The sequence below is a fragment of the Eptesicus fuscus genome, chromosome 20 (assembly GCF_027574615.1).
Source record: "Eptesicus fuscus isolate TK198812 chromosome 20, DD_ASM_mEF_20220401, whole genome shotgun sequence".
NCBI classification, from domain to species: Eukaryota; Metazoa; Chordata; class Mammalia; order Chiroptera; family Vespertilionidae; genus Eptesicus; species Eptesicus fuscus.
The window spans coordinates 19,156,923-19,182,102 of NC_072492.1; the positions used below are offsets into that span (position 1 = coordinate 19,156,923).

The 25,180-nt window shown below is 44.9% G+C and overlaps 2 protein-coding genes and 1 long non-coding RNA gene across 4 annotated transcripts in view; 2 read left to right on the forward strand and 1 right to left on the reverse strand.

The window, feature by feature from the left end:
- BLTP2 (bridge-like lipid transfer protein family member 2) overlaps positions 1-4,891 on the forward strand; it is a 28,159-nt gene extending 23,268 nt beyond the window's left edge. The window contains exons 31-39 of the mRNA XM_008147813.3: positions 14-135; positions 904-1,084; positions 2,055-2,141; positions 2,342-2,452; positions 2,592-2,727; positions 2,837-2,967; positions 3,151-3,252; positions 3,522-3,656; positions 4,081-4,891. Coding sequence (XP_008146035.2) covers positions 14-135; positions 904-1,084; positions 2,055-2,141; positions 2,342-2,452; positions 2,592-2,727; positions 2,837-2,967; positions 3,151-3,252; positions 3,522-3,656; positions 4,081-4,263 — 1,188 coding nt within the window. The 3' untranslated portion in view covers positions 4,264-4,891. The remainder of the gene's footprint in view (positions 1-13; positions 136-903; positions 1,085-2,054; positions 2,142-2,341; positions 2,453-2,591; positions 2,728-2,836; positions 2,968-3,150; positions 3,253-3,521; positions 3,657-4,080) is intronic.
- Positions 127-24,978, reverse strand: LOC114233822 (uncharacterized). 2 transcript variants are annotated; one of them, XR_003619995.2, is made up of 3 exons: positions 24,794-24,978; positions 23,552-23,697; positions 127-341 (listed from the first exon to the last, which is right to left on the reverse strand). It is a non-coding gene; the product is annotated as an uncharacterized LOC114233822 (long non-coding RNA). The 2 variants fall into 2 exon arrangements; XR_003619994.2 differs by having other exon boundaries at positions 127-344.
- RSKR (ribosomal protein S6 kinase related) lies at positions 5,133-11,714 on the forward strand. Its single transcript, XM_008147931.3, has 12 exons — positions 5,133-5,353; positions 5,730-5,969; positions 6,069-6,152; positions 6,284-6,352; positions 9,506-9,575; positions 9,804-9,908; positions 10,092-10,132; positions 10,388-10,415; positions 10,529-10,618; positions 10,706-10,794; positions 10,923-11,033; positions 11,493-11,714. The coding sequence occupies exons 1-12, from the start codon at positions 5,219-5,221 to the stop codon at positions 11,712-11,714; spliced, it is 1,284 nt and encodes a 427-aa protein (XP_008146153.2). The 5' UTR covers positions 5,133-5,218.
- Positions 24,979-25,180: the final 202 nt, after the last annotated feature.

The following is a 25,180-nucleotide window of genomic DNA, read 5'->3' on the forward strand; positions in this document are numbered from 1 at the left end:
CCTGGCTCCCTAGTCTTTGCAGGATGACAGCAAGAATGAGAACCTTCTTGACCTGAACCAAAAGCTTCAGTTGCAGCTCAACCAGGAGAAGGCCAATTTACAGCTTGAAAGTGAAGAGCTTAATATCCTCATCAGGTGAAACAGCATACTTTTCTGCCTTTTTCCAGTTCCCCAGCTGGAATCGATTTCTCTTTGCCTATATTCTGATAGTCTTCACATCTAGTGAGTATTATCAAAGGCTGATGTAGTAGATTCAGGCATCTCTTCCTGATGAGCTTTACTGCACTTAGTCAAGAGGTTGAGAACAAGAGAGCACTTCCTTTGGATCATCAGTAGAGTACCTGCTGGGAAAGGAGAAAAAGGCTAGTTGGGAAAGATCACTTTTGTGGTCTTAATACTGTGCGGCTGAGCTGAAAATAAAATATCTTTAAGTGATAGAAAGAAACAGAATTACAGATATAATCATAGGGGTTATTAATGCAAAGAGATTACTTTATCAAGAAGCTGTAGAACTGAAAGATGGATTTGCATTCCTATGGCAGGATGTGAGAAGCGATACTTTGAGAAAAAATGTAGAGGATAGCTGTTCCAGAATAGATCCATCTCTGGGTTTATCTCATGCATCATTCTAGAGCAGGGGTCCTCAAACTTTTTAAACAGGGGGCCAGTTCACTGTCCCTCAGACCATTGGAGGGCCGGACTATAGTTTAAAAAAAAACTATGAACAAATTCCTATGCACACTGCACATATCTTACTTTGAAGTAAAAAAAACAAAACGGCAAAAACACCCGCATGTGGTCTGCGGGCCGTAGTTTGAGGACGCCTGTTCTAGAGCATTCCACCCCACCCCCAACCGAAATGCTATTGCCCCTATTGGCTTTGATCCTCCTGTCCATTTATAGGTGTTTTAAGGATTTCCAGTTGCAGCAGGCCAACAAGATGGAGCTGCGAAAGCAGCAGGAAGATGTGAGTGTGGTCCGTCGCACTGAGTTCTACTTTGCTCAGGCACGGTGGCGCCTGACAGAGGAAGATGGACAGCTAGGAATTGCTGAACTGGAACTGCAGCGGTTTCTCTATAGCAAGGTATTGGGTATATACAATCATACTAAGGCAGCTGTATTGAGAGGCACTGGCCTATCTTAGGAGTCTTAACTCACAAAAAGAGAAACAAAAAGGAGCTAGTTATTATATAACTACTAGAGGCCCAGTGCACTACACTCATGCACTGGGTGTGTGTGTGGGGGGTCCCTCAGCCCAGCCTGCGTACTCTCACAGTCCAGGACCCCTTGCCTAAGCCCTCACCTAAGCCAGCAGTTGGACATCCCCCAGGGGTCCTTAGCGCTGCTGGGGAGGCGGGAGAGGCTCCTGCAACTGCTGCTGTACTCACCAGCTGTGAGCCTGGCTTCTTCTGGCTGAGGGGTGCTCCCCCTGCGGGAGTGCACTGACCACCACGGGGCAGCTCCTGCATTGAGTGTCTGCCCCCTGGTGGTCAGTGCGTGTTGTTCCACCGTTTGGTCAATTTGCATATTAGGGTTTTATTATATAGGATTAATGATGGTATTAAAGGTTACTAATGAAACATGAGCAGAGTTCCCCTTAGATACATGCAATTATAGATGAGAGTGATCAAATGTTTCCCTCAGTGAATAAGATTATCCCTAGAAATGTGGCCCAGAGGGAGGTATTCTAAGTACTGCTTGAAATAGAACCTTAATTCTATTCTGGCATTCAGCTTCCTGCAATTACCCATGGCATAGAGGAGAGGACAGTGTTCATTCCTCCCCGACCCTGCCCCTTTCCAGGATGTTTGGGAATGAATGAGACTATTTTTGAATGTCATAGTGACTAGGAAATACTACTGGCATTTAGTGCCCTGGCCAGTAGGTCCCGTGAAAAACATGGGATTATTTGAGTTCAAAAGAGATATCAAAGGTTGGGATTAGGCATATGGAGAACCTGAAAACAAATAGGTTATGTAGCAATTCTCTAGCAAGCTTCTGAGAAAAGGCTTATTATAGTGGATTGGGGGTTGGGGGGTAATCTCTCTTTATAGGTGAATAAATCTGATGATACAGCAGAACATCTTCTGGAGTTGGGCTGGTTCACTATGAACAACCTCCTTCCCAATGCTGTCTACAAGGCAAGTCTTATTTCCCCATTCCTAGCCTATTCACATACTTTCTAACACGGGCCTTTTGTAATGACCCTTCCACATAAACCCACTGTGGGAAACAGTGTGGTGATCTGAGATGGAGAAAGTTTGCTCATCTTAGCAAGACTATTGCTTCTCCTTTTAGTCTGCAGAGGATTTGTGGGTTGATTTATCACTCTATCCTACAGGTAGTCCTGAGGCCCCAGAGCTCCTGCCAGTCTGGACGACAGCTAGCTCTCCGTCTATTCAGCAAAGTCCGGCCCCCTGTTGGGGGTATATCTGTTAAGGAGCACTTTGAGGTTAGTAAATAGTCCTTTGGAGATCCAGGAATAAAGGGCAGTCAAAAGTTATCTGTGCATTGTATTATGCTGTTAGGGGTAGGTAAACTGAGGGATGATGTCTGAACTTAATTGCTTCTTCAGCCTTTTTCCTCTTTAGGTAAATGTGGTGCCTCTCACCATCCAGCTGACACACCAGTTCTTCCATAGAATAATGGGCTTTTTCTTTCCTGGTCGAAATGTGGAAGATGATGAGGTTGGTGATGAGGAAGATAAGTCCAAACTGGTGACTACTGGTGAGAACTTTTATGGTTGTGCTCCAGAAGCCTGGGGTAGCATAGCAGCCTCAGAGAGAGCTGAAGCTCCAGAAAGAAGGCAACAGCTGGTGTGCTTGCTTTTTCATAGGAATACCAGTGGTGAAGCCTCGGCAGCTGATTGCAACAGATGATGCAGCAGCACTGGGCCCTGGGAAGGGTGTGGCGCAGGGCTTGAATCGGAGTTCTGGGGTCAGAAGGTCATTTCGCAAAGCCCCAGAGGTATTGGCCATGCCCCTAATGATAGAAAAATGGAAGTCCTAGGATACTCTGTTAAGCTTGGCTGGGGATTTCTTCTGTTGCCTTTGAATTTACTCCAGGGATGGAAGGAGATGGAGATGTTTGGGGGTCCTAAATTTCTTCAGATGGTTTCAGGGGCTCACGCTCCTTTCTTGCCTTTCCTAGCACCCTGTGGATGATATTGACAAGATGAAAGAACGAGCTGCCATGAACAACTCCTTCATCTATATAAAGATTCCACAGGTTCCACTGTGTGTCAGCTACAAGGTCTGCTCCTCTCCGGCACTTTCTAGAACAGGGTGGGAAGGGAACCAGATAAGATCATCATAGGTTAAAGACAGGGAGATAGTCTAGCTTGTGAAGTTGGGCCATTGGTGATGAATCTGTGTCCCCTGCTTCCATTGTCAGACTGAGATAAGGGGAAATCAATATCTGTAGTTTGCTACTAGACTTGGATTCAAGTACTGGCTTGGACTAAAAGTGGCATATGATATGTTTTTCCCTTTTTCTCTTCCCTCCCCATTCTTCTCTTGCAGGGTGAGAAGAACAGTGTGGACTGGGGTGACCTTAACCTGGTGCTGCCCTGTCTGGAGTACCACAACAACACATGGACATGGCTAGACTTTGCCATGGCTGTCAAAAGGGACAGCCGCAAAGCCCTGGTTGCCCAGGTATCCCGGCAGAGTTCATGGCTGTTTGGTTAGCAGGATCTGGAAAGCAGATCCTTTGCTCAGGAGCATTTCATTGTAGTGTGTATTAACAAGCAGCCTTGGGATGGGACAGGTGGATAAAGTGAACAACTTTTATCCCTGCTCTCTCCATGACTTTGTTCAGAAGATTAAATTGAATGTTTATGGTTTCATATGTTAACTATTGATTTTTTAGGAAACTGAGGGCTGACACAAACTCAGGTTTAGAATGGCTCTAATTAGACTGTAAGCTTCTTGAAAGCAGAGATCATTTTAGGATTTGAAGGACTCCATCCATTGTGCATGTGTGTAAATTTAATAAATCTTGATTGATTGATTCACTATGACTTATTTTGTCTGTCCCACTAATATTTACCTTCCCTTTTACTCCTCTCTGACCTGTCAGGTAATCAAAGAGAAGCTAAGGCTGAAGCCTGCAACAGGGTCAGAGGTCCGGGGAAAGCTAGAAACTAAATCAGACCTCAACATGCAACAGCAGGAAGAAGAGGAGAAAGCGCGGCTCCTCATCGGTTTAAGTGTGGGCAACAAGAACCCTGGCAAGAAGTCCATTTTTGGCAGGCGCAAGTGATCCGGCAATTCAAGAATGGCTGCAATACAGGATCTGACTCTGGCTCCGGCCCCAGGGACTTGTGGGGTGGGAGGCACTTCCCTTTATCCACCAGGACTTGTTGGTAGGAGCCCACAGGGTACTGCAGAGAAAGACACTGTTCTTTAGCAGCTGACCTGTTCTCTGCAGAGTATGGCGGATAATAACGCTGAGTTCTACCTCACACTGATCAGCAGGCCGAGGGCCAGAGAGGCATCAAGAGAGCAAGACCCAGGGAATGGCCCCAGGACTAGGATCTGGTTCCCTTGGGGTCAGCTGAAGGGGTGGGGGACAGTTCTGATCAAGTGTGATAAATTTTTATAAATAGACATATATAAATATATATATATATATATTTCTCTAAGTGTAACTGCTCTCCCCCTGTGCCAGAAAGTTGGGGGGGGCAGAGGGCTGATCTGTCCCTCATTCCACTGCCTTGTATAAAAGAGGTATTAGTGTTATGGGGGGAATCAGCCCCTCCCCCAATTTGTGCCAAGCTCACTTGGGGAGATGACAACAGGAGCCAGGGCTGGCCATAGGTCCCCCTGGGGTATGCCCTGGAGAATGGTAAGAAAATGACTTAAAGAGAAAAAATATATTTTAAATTTGATGCTGTTTTTTTTTTTTTTTATTGTGTTGAGTGCATGGGTTTAACCTGTATGTATCCTTTCCTCCCCATCAACCTAAGACACATCTTCTAGCTGCCACTCTTATGAGAGGTTGGCTTCTTCCCTCCTGCCTAATGTATCACAGATATTTCCCATCCCAGCTCTGGTGTGACAATGGCCCTATGCTGATAGTTCTCTGCACATTTTAGTTCTGGTTATAAACCTCTTCTTAACCAGGGATGATAGGATTTGGGGATAAAGGTGAGGTTTGGTTGTATCACTTGCATCTCTAGTTATGAACAGCAAGTAAGAGGCGGGGCTCGTGTGTAATGCAGCATGGGGGGAGGAACTGCTTATGTAACTGGGACAGCAGATTTAGTGAAAGGAGAAAGAGGCAGAGGCTGGGAATGGGAACAGTGAACTGTCGGCAGGGGCAACATGCCCAGGAGGCTCTTCCTAATAAGGTAGGCTGTGGGGCTCTGGCAGCCTGTTTAGGGGGGTGAAGGAAATCTGGGCTTGAGGCTGATGTGGAGGTTGTTAGTGATGCCCCCGGGGGGGGTGGGGAGGCTAAACTGAAAGTACACCTCCATACTGGGAGGTGCAGGCCGAATATTTGATGCCTCATGGGGAAAATGTCCAAATACTGCTTTCCTAGATGATTTGAATTATAATCAGGAAATCTCAACCTTCCTTGGTCCCAAGCAAGAATAGTAGTGGCGATTTTGCCTAGTCTCAAAAATATATCTCTAGGGTTGAGATTAGAGAGAGCACCTGCTGAGATGGGCAGAACCTGTAGTGCCTGAGGGGCAGAAGGTTTAGAGTGGCTTCCTTGGTTCTCAGCAGGGTAGCAACATCCAGGGCCCCTGGGTCCGAGGCTGGAAGAGCCTCTGGTCAGGTGTGGGGACCACCAGGTCAGGCCTGGAAGAACTGTGGGGACTACGGGGGCATCAGTGCCAGCATCAGGAGCCAGCTTCACTGCTAGTAGAGAAGCCTCTGTCTGAGTGGCCAGTGCCTCAGTTCATCAACCTCTTTCTGCCGGAGTTTCCCATTAGGCCCCTTAGGGGGCATCAGCAGCTGAAGGTAGGTCAAATGGAATCACTGGAAGGGGTCTCAAGTCTTGGTGAGAAATTTAGAAACAACCAGAGTCTCAATTTCCCTGTTCTCCATTTTTCTGTACAGGTTTTAGGCCTTGTGGCTAAAGGCTCTTTTGGAACCATCTTCAAAGTGCTAGACTGTGGCCAGAAAGCAGTATTTGCAGTGAAGGTAGGGACCTAGATATTCTTCCACATTATTTTCTAGTCCCTGCCTCGTTTTGGTTCCAGAAAGGTTGGGAGGAATAAACAATTCAATAGCACTATTCCCCTCTAGGAGTCATCATTTCTATCCTTTCATAGGTGGTACCCAAGGTCAAGGTCCTCCAAAAGGACATCCTGAGGCAGTGCAAAGAGGAGGTTAGCATCCAGGTAGGCACAGAGCCCTGGAAAGGATCCTAGGAAGAACTACAGTGGAGAAAGCACTTCTCTTGTCCAACTATCCTGGTTTTCCTGGTTCTGCCCCTCCCTTGGCTTCAACCAAGTAGATCCTGGGAAAAGTATGTATCAGCAGAGTTAGTCTAAGTCTTTTTTTTGTTTGTGGTTGGGAACTTTTCCCACTCATTTTCTGAAGCCAGTATAAGCCTGGCATGGACATTATCAGAGAAGGAAAACTATAAGCCAATCTCAACTCATGAAAGTAGATACAAAAATTATAAACAAAATATTAATAAACAATAAATAAGAATGAAAATATATCACAATCAAGTTGTATTCTAGGAATATGAGATTGGGTTAACACTTTAAAAAAAATCAATGTGGGCCCTAACCAGTTTGACTCAGTGGATAGAGCATCAGCCTGCAGACTGAAGGGTCCCAGGTTCAATTCCAGTCAAGGGCATGTACCTTGGTTGCGGGCACATCCCCAGTAGAGGGTGTGTAGGAGGCAGCTGATTGATGTTTCTCATCGATGTTTCTAACTCTTTAAAAAAAAAAAAAAAAATTTTATTGATTCTTTTACAGAGAGGAAGGGAGAGGGATAGAGAGCTAGAAACATCGATGAGAGAAACATCGGATCAGCTGCCTCCTGCACACCCCCTACTCGGTATGTGCCTGCAACCAAGGTACATGCCCTTGACCGGAATCGAACCTGGGACCTTGAAGTCCGCAGGCCGATGCTCTATCCACTGAGCCAAACCGGTTTTGGTGATGTTTCTAACTATCCCTCTCCTTTCTTTGTAAAAAATCAATAAAATATATATATATTTTTAAAATCAATGTAGGAACTAATGCTTCCAGTGAAGATGGAGTAGAGGGACTGGATTTACCCTCACCCATGAAACAACCACAAACAAAAAAGAAACCACTTAATAGAAAATGAAGAAAGGATCTCACAGGCACTTCACAAAAGCAGATATCCAAGTGACCTGTATGTATGTGTATACATACATACTTAAACATGAAAAGGTGCTTAACATCCTTAGTTACCAGGGAACTGCAAGTTCAAATTAGAATAAGATAACCCTACATTCTTACCAGAATAACTAAAATAAAGGCACTGGAGAGAGAAAAAAATTATGTAATATTTTTATAATATGTAGAAAAAAATCTTTTAGGATTTCCATTAAGGTTATCTATATATATAAAAGCCCAGCAACAGGAATGGCAAGACCAGAAGGACCAGAACCACCAGAACCAACAGTGGCTATAACATGCACTGCGGCAGCCAACCAGCCTGATCTGGGTCCTGATTGGCTCCCCCTCTCCCTTCCCCTGGCCAGCCTCACCCCCAATCAGCCCCCAACACCCCAATCGGGGGCAGGGCCAGCCGGCCAACCACCTGTGGCCCCTCCCCGCAGCCGGCCCAGCCAGATGGGCCCCAATCAGGGTGGGCCAGCCAGACCCCACCTGTGCATGAATTTATGCATCGGGCCTCTAGTTAACTATAATTCTTTCTTTTTATTTTTATATTTTATTGATTTTCCACAGAGAGGAAGGGAGAGGGATAGAGAGTTAGAAACATCGATCAGCTGCCTCCTACACACCCCACACGGAATGTGCCCGCAGCCAAGGTACGTGCCCTGGACCGGAATTGAACCCAGGACCCTTGAGTCCGCAGGCCGACACTCTGTCCACTGAGCCAAACTGGTTTCGAATATACTTCTTAATTTTTAGTGGAATCACCAGTGTTTATTGTTTTGCTCATCTAAATTTTTAAATTTTAAATAAAATACATATAGCTCCTATAATAAAAATTTTTTCAGTTTTAAAAAATGCAAAAAGAGCCCTAACCGGTTTGGCTCAGTGGATAGAGTGTCGGCCTGCGGACTGAAAGGTCCCAGGTTTAATTCCGGTCAAGGGCATGTACCTTAGTTTCGGGCACATCCCCAGTAGGGGGCGTGCAGGAGGCAGCTGATGGATGTCTCTCATCGATGTTTCCAACTCTCTATCCCTCTCCCTTCCTCTCTGTAAAAAATCAATAAAATATATTAAAAAATAAAAAATGCAAAAAGAAAAACATAATGACACTCTTGATGTAATAACATTTTGAGTATAATTTTAACTTTAAGCTTCAAATATGAATTACTGATTAACTTAAAATTTTATGACAATGGTTTTCTATTATATTATGATTTGAAATGTTAAAAACTACACGAGCACATGCAAACATACAATCAATCTGTTAGCATATACATAATTGGAATGTCAAATCATTCAACACTGAGTCATTAGTATGTAAGTACTTAAAACTAAAATATCTGCCATCATGGTTTGGTGATAAAATACACAAATAAGTCTATTAGACAAAAACAGCTAAACAAACTTGAAAATGAAGATTATGATGAGTTTGACAAATGTTAGGTGACAATTTAGCAGTCAGGGATGACACGTGAGCAAGCAGGATGAATGAACATATACTTTAAAATTTTAGGTGACATTCAGCTTTTACTACAAAAGGGGAAGCATTTCCCCCATTACAGAGGCATTGATACACTGTACTCTGTACCTGGAGCCTATATATCCTGGGGGAGCTCAGATGCCACCTTCTTCTCTATCATGTTACTGCTATCATGGGTTGCTGAGACACCCCACAGTGTCTTTAGAGGGACTAGTCCCTTCTGAAGAAGCATTTGTTGTGTTGTCACCAAGATTTGCTGACACAGTTACCTTTATCCCCAACTTCTGTTGGCCTAGAGTAAAATGCATAGTAAAATCTTTCTCCTCCCTACCTCCCTCTCCTCCCCCTTTTCCTCCTTGTGCTGGGTAGGGGGGCGTGGAGGGAGGACACAGCGGCAGCAGCTTCCTCCAGCATTGCTGCCCCTCCTGGGTGAGCTCAGCCTCATATTGGGCGTCACCTCAGCCTGTGGTGCCAGGGAAATCTCTCCAGCATGTCCCAGTGTGTTCCTTAGTATTATGCTGGTTCCTGGATTACCAGGCAGACAGTCCCAATTTAGTTCACCTACTAGTAAACTGAGAAGTGGGACAGCAGCTCCCTTTCTGCACAAGTAGGTATATTGATTTCTTGGTTGCCTTGATCCTCAGTTATCCTGTTTTCCCCTAATTTCCTGTTTCCTTTGTCCCTAGCGACAGATCAACCATCCCTTTGTACATGGTTTGGGAGACAGCTGGCAGGGAAAACGGCACCTCTTCATTAGTGAGTGGTCTCCTCATTCCCAAGGTCCCTCTGCCGTTCTCCCCACCTGAGATTTCCCATCCCTTTGGCTTGTTCTGCCTTTGCTCTGTTCCCTTTCTCACAGCACTTCTCTCCCAAAGGGAGAGGGAGCGTACAGCATGTGGCATCAGGTTGGGCAGGAGGCCTATAATGCCTTGAGCCCAGGCCCAGTAGCCCTCAAATATTGCCTAGACTTCTGGTACTTTGCAGTGTGCAGCTACTGTAGCACAGATCTGTACTCCCTGTGGTCCACTGTTGGCTGCTTTGCTGAGGCTTCCATCCGCCTCTTTGCTGCTGAACTGGTCCTGGTGCTGTGTAAGTATAACAGGAGTGGTACTGGAAATGAGGGAAGAATTAATCGAATGGGGGCCAAAAAAAAAAAGAATTTATATTAACGCTAGAGATCAAAGAACAGGGATAGGGATGGGGTGGGGCTACCAGGGAAATTGGAAAGAACAGGAGTGCTTCAGCACACCCTCTGCTTGCTGTCATCCACAGGCTATCTCCATGACTTGGGCATCATCCATCGGGATGTGAAGGTAAGAGTTAAGTGCTTTTTTTCTTGGTCTGAGGAGGTGCCTTAGTAAGTTAGTTACACAGGTCCAAGAAGGCATGGGGGAGCTGAGAACAGCTCATCTTGGGACCCTCATGGGTGCTAAGGATTTGGGCAAGGACCTTCCATGTATAGACCTGAATGTTGAGTAGGGCATCTTCTTCAGCTGGGGGGTATACATGATGAAAGAGAGTTGAAATGAATAAGATGAATAATACTTTCTCACCCGTGATTTTTTCAGATGGAGAATATCCTTCTGGATAAACGAGGTAAATCCTTTTTTTTCCCTAGCCCTGGAATGCGAGTTACTTCAAGTCTGGGAATGAGCCTGGGCTGATGAGGGATGGAACACAGTGGTGCTGTTGCATTATCTTTTATATAGGTCATCTGAAACTGACAGACTTTGGTCTGTCCCGCCACCTGCCCCAGGGAGCTCGAGCCTATACTATTTGTGGCACTCTTCAATACATGGGTAAGAAAAAGGCCAAAGCAGGTGGGTAAGTATTGGGCAAGAGGATAGCCAACAGATGTCAATGACAAGTATCTTTCAATTCTGTAGCCCCAGAGGTCCTGAGAGGAGGACCTTACAACCATGCTGCTGATTGGTGGTCCCTGGGTGTTTTGCTTTTCTCTCTGGCAACTGGAGAGGTGAGAGAATGGTAGTGATGCTGGGCAGAAAAGAGAGGAGTTTTGCCCTGTGGTGGGAAGAAGGAAGACCTTAGGAAACCTTGCCTTTTTCTTACTAAGAAATTATACCCTCCCACCCCTCAACTTAGTTCCCAGTGGCTGCAGAGAGAGATCATGTGGCCATGCTGGCAAGTGTGACCCACTATGACTCTGAGATCCCAGCTTCTCTTAACCAGGGGCTTTCACTTCTGCTCCACGAGGTAAGGATGAGCACTACTTTCCTTTTTGACTGCCAAACTAACCATTCACTCTCTCCTTTCCCTATCATTGAAGTGGCATTTCCCCATTCCTGTGATTATTTGGGGGGAAGGTGGGGGCAGATGGCTGACTTCAACTTCAAGTACTATGTGAGTACTTGCCCTCTAACCAGCATTTCAAATTTCATTCCTGAGTTCCTGGTCCTCCAAATATCCTGGCCATCCATAACAGGTCACTTCTGAGAGAGTGGGCCAGTACTGCTTTCTTACCAATACAGCTCCTTTATTCCTGCCTTTGCCCCCAAATTAGCCTATCTCCCTCTTTTACAAGTCCTTTCCTCTTTAGGGTTCTTTTTTCTGCCCTCCACAGCTCCATGAACTTCTTTTTCCCTTTCTAGCTTCTCTGTTAACAGCCCCTTTCCCATCCCAGTCCCTATTCCTTGTTGCTCTGTTTCCCTTCAGCTCTTATGCCAGAATCCCCTCCAGCGTCTACATCATTTGCATCGCTTCCAGGTCCACCCTTTCTTTCGGGGTGTGGCCTTTGACCCAGAGCTCCTACAGAAACAGCCAGTGAACTTTGTCATGGAGACTCAAGCTACCCAGCCTAGTCCATCAGAGTCCATGCTGTTCAAGGACTTTGACTGTAACCTGGAGTCCTATCTGGTCTACCCTGGACTTGCTTGAGCCCCTCTACTATAGACTGGGGCCCATCTGGGAACCTGAGCATCTCCTCCATTGCCAACTCAGTATGACCACCTTGATGATCCAGTTTGTTTTTACTTTGTAGCCTCTTACTGTTCTTCTAGGCCAAGGATGTCAAACATGCAGCCCGCCAGCTGTGAGTTTGACATGTTTGTTCTAGGCCAGTGGTCACCAACCTTTCAGACCTCACGGACCGGTGGTCCGTGGACCACTGGTTGGCGACTGCTGTTCTAGGCATTGTACCAGAGTTTAAATCTTAGGCATTCTGGTATTGGCAGCCACAACTGACCTAGCTCTTCCCCTATTATACAACACACCTCTCAATTCAACATCTCGGATCAAAGTGTTGACCTTTTCCTCTGCTTCATTTCTCTAGTGTTCATACTCTGAAGCTTTTAGCCAGAGGCTTATTTCACTTTTCCCCCTCCTTGTTTTTGAATCATGTTTCTTTCCTTGAGCAATAATAACACTTCATGACTTTCTAAGGTGCTATTTATGTGTTTAACAGGCTTGTCAGAAGCAGTATAAATATTTTTCAGAGGTCTCAAAAGCTGGCATTTCAACCCCCCAGGTATACACCTAAAGCATGATTCTGGGGGCCAAAGCCAGTCTTTAATAAATTTAATTTAAAATATTTTTAAAGTGAATTATAATAGCCAAGTGTGAGGAAGAGAATAAATAGGAACTGAAACATGGGTGGGTTAAATGTCTTTAGAGGTAATTGAAATAGTTTTCCAAATATTTTCCAAAACAAAACCCCTTTGAAAGACATTAGGATTCTTAAATCGATCATTGTCCTACACATCCCAGGATTCAGTTCTAATGGGCAAACCAAGGGATTAAGAGGCATGACATCAACCTTAAAATTTTTTAATTTTATTTTTATTAATCCTCACCTGAGGATATTTTTCCATTGATTTTTAGAGAGAGGGGTAGGGAGGGGAGAAACAGAGAGAAAAACATTGATTGGCTGCCTCCCGTATGTGCCCCGACCAGGGCCGGGATCCAGCCCGCAACCGAGGCAATCGAACCCATGATCCTGCAGTCTGCAGGCTAATGCTCTATCTACTGAGCCCAACTGGCTAGGGCTCATCCTTAAAATTTAAGAACCTTTTCCCTTAGTGAGAAAAGTCATCTGGACCTTAAATTTGTATACATTTTTGGCCTTTATTCTTTAAATTTTTCTTTAACTTCTCTAAAGATTCATTTTTATTATTCTTCAATTATATCTGATCTCTTTTTCCAGACCAAAAAGAGTCTGGGAAGTATTCTGTGTACTTCTTTTAATTCTGTCCCTGGATTATGCCAAATTTTCCCTGTACATTGCTAGTATTTTTGGCCTCTTTAGAATTGCTTTTTCTCGGTTGTACTTTGGCAATCTGTATCAAATCCCTATGAAAGTTAATTGCTATAGATACTGTAAAGGGTATATATGACTATAATTCATAATGTTCTTTTAAAAGATGCATAGGATAAGTTTTCTCTGAATCCAGTTATGATTTTCCTGAATTGCTGTTTGGTTTTACCTTAAAGACACTAAATATTCTACTGACTGTATTTTTCTCTTCATATTGATGCTAAACTACTTAAAGCCAATTTGTGGCTGCTTCCATCCAGCAAGTGTTTAGGACTTCCTTTTATATATATTGTAAGCTAGGCACATTCTTGGTTTCCTTTATTTTCCTGTTTTAATTTTTTTATCTTACTATATTATCTGCATCTTTGTAAGCCTTTTGGGAATGAGGTTAGCATATAAATAAATAAAAGAATGTATCTTTAATCTTTTTTTATTTCATTTGTTTCTCTTAGACATTTTTTTTTTAGCTTTTAAAAGAACGTATTTTTTATTGATTTCACAGAGGAAGGGAGAGGGAGAGAGAAATAGAAACATCAATTATGAGAGAGAATTGTTGATCGCTGCCTCCTACACAGAGCCCACAACTCTGGCATATGCCCTGACTGGGAATTGAACCATGACCTTCTAGTTCATAGGTTGATGTTCAACCATTGAGTCACACCGACTGGGCTGGCTGAGCTTTTTAAGCTTTTTTACATTTAAGTTGCAGTGACCAGACTGCACATTGGATAAAAACCATGACTGCTGCCCGGCCAGTGTGGCTCAGTGGATTGAGTGTTATCCCATGCACCAAGTCATTGGTTCCATTCCTGGTCAGGGCACATTCCTGGGTTGTGGCCTCATTCCCCCAGTAGGGGACATGCAGCAGGCAGCCGATCGATGATGTTTCTATCTCTCTCCCTCTTCCTTCATCTCTCTAAAATCAATAAAAACATATTAAAAAACAACAACCCCTGAATACTAGAAATAGGAATAATGATTTCTAAAATAGTAGTTAACAGTACTGGAATTTAGACCTGGTTCCTGGATCCACCAATACTATCCCGGTGTCTTTACAGAAGTAATTTTAACCTCTCTGGATTTTAGTTTTCTATGTATGAAATGACTGGTTTATAGACATTAGTTTTGTTTCTTTTTAATCCTCACCCAAGGATATGCTGAGAGAGAGATGGGGGTGGGGGACAGAAATATCAATGTGAGAGAGAAACACTGAATGAACTGGCAATCTTTTGGTGCACAGGACAGCACTCACCCAACTGAGCCATTCCGGTTGGGCTAGCCACTGGTTCTTAATTGTGGGGGATGAGTTTCAGATATCTGATGCTTTTTCAAAGGGCAGATGGTTTTATGAAACTATTTGTCTAGCCCAGTGTTAATTAATGTTTAGGTCACCCAACATTATATAGCTTCTCTGGTCATGCAGTATATTGGGTTAAAGTCTTTAGCACATGGTTAACATAATGTCACTAGGTCCCTTTCCTAGGTCATATTAGATTGCTTAGAGACTATGATTATATAAGTGTAGTTTATTTTCAGGGTAGTGTAGAGGGGACGACAGAAAATCAAAGTTTCAGACAGTATAATTTGAAAAGAGCATTGTGCCATGTGCCCTAGTTTTGATATGTTCATCCCCGGAAGGCATTCTTTTCCATCACCATCTCCTACCATTCAGAATCACTGACCTATAAATGTAATACCTTTATTTATTTATATTAAATTCACTTAAATTTTTAAAAATACACAACCTGAAATGATCTTTTAAGCTTAACACTATGCTTTGATTTTTCATTACCTAGAAGAAAACAGATACACCTATAAATATGGATGGTTTACTCTGTACTCCCTTCTGTCTTTTTATTTATTTATTTATTTATTTAAATATATTTTATTGGTTTTTTACAGAGAGGAAGAGAGAGGGATAGAGAGTTAGAAACATTGATGAGAGAGAAACATCAATCAGCTGCCTCCTGCACACTCCCTAATGGGGATGTGCCCGCAACCAAGGTACATGCCCTTGACCGGAATTGAACCTGGGACCTTTCAGTCCGCAAGCCGATGCTCTATCCACTGAGCCAAACCGGTTAGGGCTCTTTTTATTTTTTTTAATTCTCACCTGAGGATATGCTTTTTTTTTTTTTTATTGATTGATTGATTGAGAGAGAGAGAAACATTGATTGGTTGCCTGCCATATGCCCTGACTAGGAATTGAACCAGCAGCCTTTTTGGTGTACAGGACAACACTCCAACCAATTGAGCCAGCCGGCCAGGGTTCCCTTCCGTTTTTTGGTTTTTTTTTAAATATATTTTTTATTGATTCTTTACAGAGAGGAAGGGAGAGGGATAGAGAGTTAGAAACATCGATGAGAGAGAAACATCGATCAGCTGCCTCCTGCACACCCCCTACTGGGGATGTGCCCGCAACCAAGGTACATGCCCTTGACCGGAATCGAACCTGGGACCTTTTAGTCCACAGGCCGACGCTCTATCCACTGAGCCAAACCGGTTAGGGCTCCCTTCCATTTGTTTTTTTTTTTGTTTGTTTGTTTGTTTTTAATAATTTAAGATTAGCCTCAACACCAATCCTTATATTCCTCTTCTAGAAAAGTGTCATTATAGCTCTACTCAGTTTCTCTAACCTTACTTTATCATATATTGAACTGTTCGTTTGTTTACTTGTTCACTGATTTTAAAAACTGGTAATCACAATTTTTGGTTACCTCTTTTTTTTAATCCTCACTCGAGGATATGTTTTATTGATTTGAGAGAGAGAGGAAGGTGGGGAGAGAGCAACATTGATCAGTTGTCTCCCTTACACACCCCGACTGGGGATGGAACCCGAAACCTAGGTATGTACCCTGATTAGGAATCAAACCAGAAAACATTTTGGTGTACAGGACGATGCTCCACCCAACTGAGCTACCCAGCTGAGGCTCTTTGGTTACTTCTTAAAGTAGTTTTCAATGTAAAAAATCTTGTCAAAGCTTTTTAAAAAATTAAACTAATGAAGTAAAATAATACTCTGTAATATTAACCTCTGTAATGTGCTGTATTATATCTCTTCCTCAACTCACATGCTGAAGTCCTAATCCCCAGTACTTAAGAATGTGACTGCATTTGGAGATAGGGTCTTTAAAGATGTAATTAAATTAAAATGAGGTCATATAGTGAGCCCTAATCCTATCTAATAAAAGAGAAACATGCAAATTGACTGTACCTCCACTATGCCCACAAGCCATGCCCACCAGCCAATCATGAGCGAGTATGCAAATTAACCCACACAAGATGGCAGTTAGTTTGCATATCCAGGCGCAGAGCGAAGACTGAAGACAGCATAGAAGGAAGCCAAGCGCTGCAGAAGGGAGCGAAGCTGCGGAGAAGCAAGCACGCGGGGCGGCTGAGAAGGGAAGGAAGCAGGCGGGGCAGCAGAGACCGCAACAGGAAGCCCTATTCATCTTCCTGCAATGGGCCTCTAGTCTATATATATATATAAAAGCCAAGTGACCAGAATGCCAGAACGACCAGTCACTATGACACACACTATGGCCGGCCAACTGGCCCAATCGGGGGCCAGCCACTCCCCCCAGCTGGGCCCGGCCAGATCAGGGGCGGGACCAGCCGGCCAACCTCCCTCAGCCCCTTCCCACAGCTGGCCCCACCCCTGATCGCCCCCCCTACACCGATTGGAGGCAGGGCCAGCCAGCCAACTGCCCACAGCCCCTCCCCCTGGCCGGCCCTGCCCCAATTTGGGGCGGGGCCGGCAGCCAACCTCCCGCAGCCCTTTCTTCCGGCTGGCCCAGCTCCAATCAGCCCCCATCAAGGCCAGGCCGGCCAGACCCCCCCAGTGCACGAATTCGTGCACCGGGCCTCTAGTCCAATATGATGGGTGTCCTTATAAAGAAGGGGAAATTAGGACACAGACACACACAGAGGGAAGTCCATATGAAAATACTAGGAGACAGACATCTACAAGCCAAAGAGAGAAGCCTCAGAAGAAACCAACCCTGCTGACACCTTGATCTCAGACTTTAGCCTCTGGAATTATGAAAGAATAAATTTGTTGTTTAAGCCACCCAGTCTTTGGTACTTTGTTATGGCAGCCCTAGCAAATTAGTACAACCGCTATGAAGAGTTCTAATAGATTAATCACGAATGATTTAAAAACAAAAACATACCTTCTTTCCTACAGGTTGGCTTTACTTATATTCCTTTTTTTAAATAATATATTTTATTGATTTTTTACAGAGAGGAATTGAGAGGGATAGAGAGTTAGAAACATCGATGAGAGAGAAACATCGATCAGCTGCCTACTGTACACCTCCCACTGGGGATGTGCCCGCAACCAAGGTACGTGCCCTTGACCGGAATCAAACCTGGACCTTTCAGTCTGCAGGCCGACGCTCTATCCACTGAGCCAAACTGGTTTTGGCACTTTACTTATATTCTGAGAACATGTTATTATTTCACATTTCACTAGTGCCTCTCTGAATTTTGTTGGTTTATAGAATTGTCACATTGCCTCCTTTGTTCAGTACTCCATCATAACAGTAGTAAGGCTAATAATTCCATGGTTTCATCCTTGAGTTCACTCAGAAGAACTGCATGGTGGATATTTCTGAATTGCTGATTTGGGTTATAGAATTGGATTTTTACAAAATAAGTAATCTCTAATCTTAAAATTTAAGAATAACAGTTGTTTTTAAATAGTTGGATCCCTACATAACTTAATTCCAAATACATTAAGGCTTTAAATGTGAACATCAAAACATTAAGAATCTCAAGAACATTTGGGAGACTGGACCTACAATTAGGGACTAGAGGAGATAACTAAACCAAGAAAGAAAATGAATACACTATAAAAGAAAAAGGAAAACATTTACATACAAAGTTGATGAATGAATCACTCAAGAAATCCAGATGCTCTGGAAGGAAAAATAAACTTCGTGACCACATAAGTTGGATCTTTGTATGGCTTAAGATTGCATTAATAAAGCCAATGGACAGCCCAGCTGGTGTGGCTCAGCATTGAGCACTGACCCAGGAATTAAGAGGTCACTGATTTGATTCCTTGTCAGGGCACATGCCCAGGTTTCGGGCTCAATCCCCAGCAGGGGCTTTGCAGAAGGAAGCTGATGTTGATGTTTTTCTCTCATTGATGTTTCTATCTCTAACCCTCTCCCTTCCTCTCTTTCTAAAAATCAAAACATTTTTAAAAATTAATAAAACCAATGGACAAAAAAATAGATCTTAAAAAATACAATGTGATGACAGTTAATGTCTATAACACAGTCCGGCTGCAGTGGCTCAGTGGTTGAGCATTGACCTATGAACCAGGAAATCACATTTCGATTCCTGGTCAGGGCATATACCCGAATTGCAGGCTTGATCCCTGAGGCAGCAGAGCAATGATTCTCTGTCATCATTGATATTTCTTTTTTAAATATATTTTATTGATTTTTTTACAGAGAGGAAGGGAGAGGGATAGACATCGATGAGAGAGAAACATCTATCAGCTGCCTCCTGCACACCCCCTACTGGGGATGTGCCCGCAACCAAGGTACATGCCCTTGACTGGAATCGAACCCGGGACCCTTCAGTCCGCAGGCCGATGTTCTATCCACTGAGCCAAACCAGTTAGGGCCATCATTGATATTTCTATCTCTCCCTCCACTTCCTCTCTGAAATCAATAAAGATATATACATTTTTATTTTATTTTTATATTTTAAATGTCTATAACAGAACTCTTACAAATCAGAAAAGAACCTTTTAAGGGCAAGGAATATGAAGTGACAAGTCAATTAGATCTATATCAGTTGACTTAGAGGCTCTATACAAGACACTGAGAAAGAAATGCGTAAGTGTTAAGAAATTGTCATTTTTGCCCTCCCCTCCCCCCGCGCCGCCTCTGGCTCCGCCACTGTGGCCGTGCGCGCTCCCCGTGGGGCTGGGGGTGTCGAGACACGCCACGCCAAGTCCGTGGGCCTGGGGAGAAGCCAGCAGCGGAGGTGCACTGACCCCAGTCACCTTGTGAATGTTCACAGAATGCTGAATCACACACAGCTCCGAACTGAGTTTACCCGGGCCTCCAGAGGATGCTTCTAGGTTCCCAGGTCAGCCAGTCTTGATCCCACAGGAGCAAAGCACTTTATAGTATCTACCCTTGGGCTTAGCTGAGGGAGACAGAGGTTATCATGCCCCTTTTACTTAGGGCAGTGGTCAGCAAACTCATTAGTCAACAGTGCCAAATATCAACAGCACAACGATTGAAATTTCTTTTGAAAGCCAAATTTTTTAAACTTAAACTATGTAGGTAGGTACATTGTTATTTTTTTTTTATTTTTATTTTTTTGGTACATTGTTATTAACTTAATTAGGATACTCCTAAGCTGGCCTTTGCTAAAAACTCAAGGGGCCAAAGAGCCACATGTGGCTAGCGAGCCAGTTTGCGGACCACTGCCCTAGAGAAATTCAGAAAAGGCTTCATGTCCTGGCTGGAAAGACTGGGAACCGGGACTGGGAGCTGCCATTCCAGGGCAGCAGATGCCATCTTTGCCACTTTTGAAATCACCAGTGACCCAGGGCAGAGGGGAGATTCTTCTGGTGGAGTAAGGCCTGGAAACTGCCTCCAAGTGTGTGTGTGTGTGTGTGTGTGTGTGTGTGTGTGAACAAAGGGAACACGGAACCCACAAGCTAGAGGACCAGTTCATGGCAGTGCCACTTTGCAAATGGGGAAACAGTCCCAGGGAGCCAAGTACTCAATATTGAGTTTCCTGTGTGAGCCAATACTTTACTTATATTTTCTCTGCCTTACCGTATGTATGTGTCCTGTAAGATTACATGTTATTAGTGTTGTAACCAAAAATTATTTATTGTAAAAGACACCATATACCCTATACATGTGCAACTTAATGGGTAGTAATAAAATATCCATATACCTATCACCTAACTTAAAAAAATATTGTCATTTTTATAAAGAACTCAACGCCTTCTTTCCCACCCTTGTATGTGTATGTGTGTGTAAGAGAGAGAAAGAACATGAAAAAGAGAATGGAAGGAAGAGAGGAGTAATGCAAGTGGAAAGAGAACAGAAAAAATAGAAAGGCATTAGCTCTTAATCCCAGAGACCCCAGTCTGCATATCAGTTAATTTTGTGGATAAAATAAATGTTTGTGTGTCGCCCAGTTGGCATGGCTGAGTGGTTGAGCATCGGCCTATGAACCAGAAGGTTGTGGTTCAATTCCCAGTCAGGGCACATGCCCAGGTTGTGGGCTCGATCACCAGTGTGGGACATGCAGGAGGCAGTCGATCAATGATTCTCTCTCATCGTTGATGTTTCTATCTCTCCCTCTCCCTTCCTCTCTGAAATCAATTAAAAAAAAATTTTTTTTTAAATGTATGTGTAGCTCTAACCGGTTTGGCTCAGTGGATAGAGCCTCGGCCTGTGGACTGAAGGGTCCCAGGTTCGATTCTGGTCAAGGGCATGTACCTTGGTTGTGGGCACATCCCCAGTAGGGGGTGTGCAGGAGGCAGCTGCTTGATGTTTCTCTCATCTGATGTTTCTAACTCTCTATCCCTCCCCCTTCCTCTCTATAAAAGATCAATAAATGTACTTTAAAAAAATAAAAAAAATAAAAATAATAAAAATAATAAAAATGTATGTGTATGTTAATAAAACACGTCTGTGCATATATGTTTATAAAAGTGTACACACTTTGGTTACTTCAGGCAGGGGAGCTTTGCCTTTAATACATCCTTGCATTTTATTATTTCATTTGCTATAACAAGTATCTATTTTTATAATTAAAAAGACACTGAATTAAAAAAAATATTATACAACACCAAGAAACTAATTCTGTTTATGTTACCTATTTACAATGGTATTTCCCCTCTCACATCTACCCCTCCATATCCCTAATTTGCTGCTGGAAACACCATATCCTTTTGGCTATACACCTGGCATCAGACATACCAACTACAAGGGCTAAGCATTCCTATTCACACATTTAAAAAAATAATTTTAAATATTTATTATTATTGACTAGAGGCCCGATGCATGGAATTCATGCAAGAGTAGGCCTTCACAGCCGCGGCTGCCTGGATCCCTCCCTCCCAGCCACCAGCGGCAGCTGCCTGATCTGGAAGGTGTCTGGTCTAATTAGCATATTATGCTTTTATTATAGACTAGAGGCCCGGTGCATGAAATTCATGCACAGGGGTGTGTGTCCCTCAGCCCAGCCTGCACCCTCTCCAATCTGGGACCCCCTCAAGAAATGTCCGACTGCCCGTTTAGGTCCGATCCAGGTAGGATCGGGCCTAAACGGGCAGTCAGACATCCCTCTCACAATCTAGGACTGCTGGCTCCCAATTGCTTGCCTGCTTGCCTTCCTGATTGCCCCTAACTGCTTCTGCCTGCCAACCAGATCACCCCCTAACCACTCCCCTGCCAGCCTGATTGATGCCTAACTGCTCCCTGCCAGCCTGATTGCCCCTAACTGCCCTCCCCTGCAGGTCTGGTCACCCCTAACTGCCCTCCCCTGCAGGCCTGGTCCCCCCAACTCCTCTCCCCTACAGGCCTGGGTCCCCCCCCAACTGCCCTTCCCTGCAGGCCCGGTCGCCCCTAACTTCCCTCCCCTGCAGGCTTGATCGCCCCCCAACTGCCCTCTCTTGCAGGCCTGGTCCCTCCCAACTTCCCTCCCCTGCTGGCCTGATCGACCACAACTGCCCTCCCTTGCAGGTCTGGTCCCTCCCATCTGCCCTCCCCTGCTGGCCATCTTGTATCCACATGGGGGCAGCCATCTTGTGTGTTGGAGTGATGGTCAATTTGCATATTACTCTTTTATTAGATAGGATAGAGGCCTGGTGTACAGGTAGGGGCCAGCTGGTTTGCCCTGAAGGGTGTCCTGGATCAGGGTGGGGGTTCCCTTGGGGAGTGGAGCGGTCTGGGCGAGGGGCCTATGGTGGTTTGCAGGCTGGCAATGCCCCCTGGCGACCCAAGCGGAGGCCCTGGTATCTGGGGTTTATTTATCTTCTATAATTGAAACTTTGTAGCCTTGAGCGGAGCCAAGCCTACTGCTCACTCTGTGGCTGCAGCCATTTTTGTTGGGTTTTATTTATCTTCTATAATTGAAACTTTGTAGCTGTGAGCGGAGGCCAAGGCAGGCCAGGGCTGCAGAAGCTTGGCTTCCTTCATCGCCCGGGGCAACTCAAGCCTCCTGCTCTCTCCAGCTCCGTGGCTGCTGCCATTTTTGTTGGGATTTATTTATCTTCTATAATTGAAACTTTGTAGCCTTGAGTGTAGGCCTGGGCCAGCCAGGGCGGCAGGGAAGCTTGGCTTCCTCCATTGCCAGGGAAACCCAAGCCTCCTGCTTGCTGCAGCTCCATGGCCGCAGCCATCTTGGTTGGGTTAATTTGCATACATGCTCCTGATTGGCTGGTGGGCGTGGCTTGTGGGTGTAGCAGACGTACAGTCAATTTGCATATTACTCTTTTATTAGATAGGACTAGTGGCCCAGTGCACAAAATTCATGCACATTAAAAGGGATTTAGAGGAACTATTTTAATATTGCTATTTGCCCTTTCTCTATAATAGAAGTGTCAGAGATGAAAGAAAATTAGTAAAATGTATATGAAAATCTCCCTCCTATAAGAGTCTGGGGCGTGCCGCAAGACCTAGAGTCAAGTCCCTGCCCACTGCCCGCACGCGCTTCGAAAACGCAGGAGACCCAGACCCGGCCCAACCCCTGTCAAGCCCCTCTGGGTGGGGGGCACAGCATTAGGGCCCCCGACCTGACACTGGGTGATGAGCGCAGTCTCAGGTCCCCTGTCAAGTCCCTCTGGGCGGGAGGAGCAGCCTGAGGTGCCCCGGCCTGGCACTGGGGCGTGTGTGTGTGTGTGTGTGTGGGGGGGGGGGGAGATGGCCTGAGGTCCCCTGTCAAGTTCTTTGGGGCAGGGGGCATGGCCTGAGGTCCCTCGCCCCGGCCAGGCACCATGCAGCCTCAGGTCCCTGCTGTTTGTTCGTGACATTAAGACGTCCCGGCTAATTTGCATATTCCTCTATTAGATAGATTTTTAAAGAGGAAGGAAGGTGGATAGAGAGAAACACTGCCTCCCATTGGAGATCGATCCTGAAACCCGGGCATGTGCCCTGACCAGGAATCAAACTGGTGACCTCTTAGTTCATGGGACAATGCTCAACCGCTGAACCACGCTGGTAGGGTCCATTGATTTTTTTTTAGAGTGGAAGGGAGTGGGAGAGAGAGAGAGAGAGAGAAATATCGATGTGGGAGAGACACATTGATTGGTTGCCTCCTGCACCCTTACCAGGGCTGGGGATTGAGCCTGCAACTGAGGTATATGTGCCCTTACCCAGAATCAAACCTGAGACCCATCAGTCCCTAGGCCAATGCTCTAACCATTGAGCAACTGGGTAGGGTTGTTGACTCTTTTTAAATCAGAAGTACATACCAGTATACCTTGGGATTGCTTCTGCTGAGTCTTGGGAAATCCCAGGCTTAAGTTGGTGCTCTTACGTTTTTTCTCCCAGTTTCCTATTCAAGCAACTGTTAATTCTAGTGCCTGCAGATGGGGGGCATTATGTTTCTAGAGCAGTGCTGTCCAATAGAAATGTAAGCCTCATTAGTAATTTTAAATTTGCTAGTAGCTACACTAAAAAGGTAAAAAGAAACAGGTGAAATTAATTTTAATGTGTTTTATTTAAACCAATATAGCTAAAATATTTCAACATATCAATATTTTAAAAATATTTTACATTCTTTTTTAATACAAAGTCTTTGAAACATAGTTTGTATTTTATGACTATAACATCGTTTTTTGTTTTTTTTTTAAATGCCTATGCCATCTTAATTTGGGTTGGCCACACTTGAAGTGTTCAGTAGCCACATGTGGCTGGCTGCTACGGTCCTGGACAGCAGAGTTCTAAAGGAACACATCCCCTGTGGGCCCTGCAGTTCATAACATTATAGTTCCTCCTTTTTGCATATGTGCTGCTAAAGCGAGCACTAGTTCCTCCTTTTTGGATTACATATTGCCTTTTCCAGATTCATACAGACTTCAGAGTGTAAATAAGGTGCTGTAAGTGTTCAAAGGAACGTACTTTATCATAAACTATTATCTCTAAACTAGAGACCGGATGCATGAAATTCGTGCAAGGGGCTCAGCCCTTGCAGCCGGGGCTTCATCTGGAAGGTTGTCGGGAAGGACGTCCGGCTGTCCGGTCTAATTAGCATATTACGCTTTTATTATAGATACTTACCTTTAACTGTTTCCAAAACTCAATTCTACCTTCAATAGCGAGGCTGGATTTCCCACCCAGAGGGGACTGAAGTGGCAGGAAATGTAGTTGGTAGTGTGGGTTGGAATCCTGACTGCCATTTACTACCTGGGGGGCGTTGGGCCAATTTCATGGTCTATGACTCAGTTCCTTCGTCTGTAAAGTGGGGATATTTACAGCACCTACTTTATTGATCCCTATGAGTATTAAAGGAGCTAATATATGTAAAGCATCTGTAACAGTGTCAGGTACATAGTAAAATGTTCAATACATGCTAACTACTGTTCCAATCAACTCCTGAGGTAAGTCCCACGAAAACACGAGACATTTGAAACGACTGAGTTACTGCGCAGGTTGAGAACTACGTCTCAATCCCTTTCGGACGAGCAAGCCGAAGTAAAAAAAGCTCCACTCACCTTTCCCTTCAAGACTCCAGGCCGGTTTTCTGGTCGAGGCTGAGGTAACTGAGGGAAACCAACTTTGCTGACTGGGTGAGAGGGTGGCCCAATGGCGGCAGAAGGGATGGACTGCTTGACTTTCCAGCTACCTAGGTCCCCTCCCCGAGGGGAGGCTGCGAACCGGCCTCAGATGGGCGCGCGCCCGGGCCTCCCGCCCGCGTCTGTGGTGAGGAGTCCGCCGAGAGAACGCGCGCAACCGTGGGCCGGGAGAGGCGTGGCCTGCGCTGGCCCCGCCCCCGCCCGCCGCCCACCAGTTTGGAGCCCCGAGCGGACGCGCCAGACTGACGCACTGGGACTTCGCAGCCAATCCGGAAGCGCGGAGCAGTTTTAAAATGAAGACGACGG